General features: G+C 50.7%; 1 protein-coding gene across 1 annotated transcript in view; it reads left to right on the forward strand.

The window, feature by feature from the left end:
- The first annotated feature begins 2,565 nt into the window (after positions 1 to 2,565).
- GALNT7 (polypeptide N-acetylgalactosaminyltransferase 7) overlaps positions 2,566 to 2,751 on the forward strand; it is a 126,851-nt gene continuing 126,665 nt past the window's right edge. The window contains exon 1 of the mRNA XM_019521785.1: positions 2,566 to 2,586. Within this exon, the coding sequence (XP_019377330.1) occupies positions 2,584 to 2,586 (3 nt within the window). The 5' untranslated portion in view covers positions 2,566 to 2,583. The remainder of the gene's footprint in view (positions 2,587 to 2,751) is intronic.

The following is a 2,751-nucleotide window of genomic DNA, read 5'->3' on the forward strand; positions in this document are numbered from 1 at the left end:
TCTTCAGGCTGTATACAACAGTTTGTTTACAAGACAGCAGGTTGATACTATGGTGACAGGGACTACAAAAGGACTGGATTTCAATGAGCTAGTGAATAAAGCTAAGCCTGTATTCTTGACTATTTGTAGAGTGATAGCCTGAGTAACTATACAAAGTCAGGAAGTTGTTTAGTTTCTTATTTTCTGCAAAAGCAAAGATTATCTGGGGAGAGATAGTAATCCATGAGAGATTTCTAGAACCGTCGTTCTCAACCTTTTTATATTGAGGCACACCTCACTGAACTTGAAACACTCCGCCATAACTTTTGTGAATGGAGTGGCACCCAAGTTCAATTTGAGGGGGGCCATAAAGGGCATATAACTGATTGGTTGGGACAACTAAAGATGGGTCATAGGTCTAAAATGAGTGCACTGAGGAGAAGCAGAGAGCAGAACCCACTGGCCAGTGCCCACCGGCCCTCAAATGAGTCCATGTGTGACAGGCCTATTTCACACATATTGGGGACATGGGCCTTGAGCCCACAGAGCAACAGCCCCCTCCCCCCCCGTTAATAGTGGGAACTACTGGGTATATATCAACTGAATTCGTGGAACAAACAAAAGACAAAACGGGCAAGAGTGAAGGTTATAGGTTCAAATGAGCACCCTGGAGGGGGACACAGAGCAGAGCCCACCAGCCAGCACCCGTTGGCCCCCTTAATGAGTCCATGTGTGACACAGACCTGTTTGCTAGTTTCAACGGATTGTGGCCAATGCCCAGAAAAACTATAAAACTCCTTGAAAAAGGGAGGTGACTGAGAAACAGATTTCTTGGCACAAAATAAAAAGAAAACAGGGAAGGGAGTGACAAAATAGGTTTGAAATAAGGGATCAGGAAGGAGCCGCAGAGCAGAGCGTACCAGTTGGTGTCCACTGGTCCTTGAATGAGTCCATGTGCAACACAGGCCTATTTGTTGCTTAAAGAATGCTGGTCAGTGCCCAGAAGGAAACAGCATAAGCGTCCCTTAGAAAGGGAGGCCACTAGGTAGACAACAACTGATTTCTGGGGACAACTGAAGATAACTGAAGATAACAGGGATGGGAGTAAGGTCAGAAGTTTAAAACTAGTGCCTAGAGGGGACACCAAGCAGAGCATGCTGGACAGCCCCCACTGGTCCTCGAACAAGCCTGTGTATGACACAGGCCACTTTGGGGATTCATGGGCTAAAGGCCCACCACGGGAAACTATAAGCCCCACTCAGAGAGGTGGACTACTGATAAAGTGGCAACTGATTGCTTGGGACAAATGATAAAAAACAGGGATGGGAGTGATGGTCAAAGGTTAATAACTAGTGTGCCAAGCGGGAGGGAATGGGGCACTGGGCAGAGCTCACAGGATAGCACCTGCTGGCCCTCAAACAAGTCCATGTGCAACACAGGACTTTTAATACGTCAAGGAGAGTCATGGGCCCAGGCCTGCTGAGGAAACTATAAGCCCCCGTTAGTACGGGGGGCAACTAGAAGCCCCCATTAGTATGGGGGGCCACTAATGACATGTTACAGATTATTTGAGATAAAAATGATGAAAATGGGGACAGGAGTAGAAGTCAGAGGTTCATAATGATTGCCAAGGGGGGAGACTGAGCAGAGCACACTGGACAGTGCCCACTGGCCCTCAGACGAATCCACGTGTGACAGGCCTTTTAACACGTGAAGGGATTTCATGGGCCAGGCCTGCCAAGGAAACTATAAGCCCCCTTTAATACAGGGGACTCTAGTGATGAGTTACTGAATGCTTACGACAAATAATGATGAAAACAGGGACAGAAACGGAGGTCAAAGTTTCAAAACAAGAGTGCCAAGGGGGGACACCGAGCACAACACGCTGGACAGCACCTGCAAGCCCTCAGCCGAATCCAGGTGCGATATGGGCCTATTTGCCATCCTTTAAAACACGTGGGTGCAGTCTACCGAGTTGGTCATTGGCCTCCCTTAGGCAGGGAGGCTGCAGGAAAAGGGGACAACAGATTTTTTGGGACAAATGAAAAAAACAGACGGGAGTGCCAGTCAGAGGGAAAACAAGTGTGTCAAGCAGGGGCATGGAGCAGAGCACGCCAGACAGTGTCCACAGGCCCTTAGCTGAATCCAGGTGTGACACAGGAGACTGGCGAAGACAGAGGACGGGTTGGTTTCCTACATGGCACTTCTGGTGTCCTTTCCAGCCTGCCAGTTGGAGGCAGAATGCACTTTTTTTTTTTTAAAGAAATGTTTCATGTTCCAAGCCGAATCAAGTCCAAATCCACGAGTCAGTGCAGAACCACAAGCGGCCCTGCAGCCAGCAAACATCCTCCACCCCTACCAGGGGCTTCAGATATTTCCAAACTCTTTTAGTGGGCATCCTATGTGCAGGCCCAAGCCAGGAGGCATGGGGTTCACATGCGCCCAAGCTTTGCCTGCCCTCAGCCATGTGGGCACAGAAACAAGCTAGGGAGGAGCCTCCCATTTCCAGAAAGCAGGCTTTAAGCCCCAACACCTCGAACCAGGCCAGAAGAACAGTTATCCCCTGGAGGGCGTAAGGAAATCTGTCTTCATGGCCCCAGATACATGGTGAGGAGACACCTCAGCGGGTGGCAGAGGCCGGGGCCCAGCTGGCACCCAGGCAGGATGCTGCCTTCGGGGTGAGGCGCTGCAAGGCCCGGCGCCCGCGGGCGGCTCGCGTGGGCGAAGCAGGGGGCAGGGCGCCGGGAGCAGCCGCAGGGCTTGGCACGGCTC

Source organism: Gavialis gangeticus, unplaced genomic scaffold (genome assembly GCF_001723915.1).
Source record: "Gavialis gangeticus isolate Ggan-Ray unplaced genomic scaffold, GavGan_comp1, whole genome shotgun sequence".
In the NCBI taxonomy this organism is placed as follows: domain Eukaryota; kingdom Metazoa; phylum Chordata; order Crocodylia; family Gavialidae; genus Gavialis; species Gavialis gangeticus.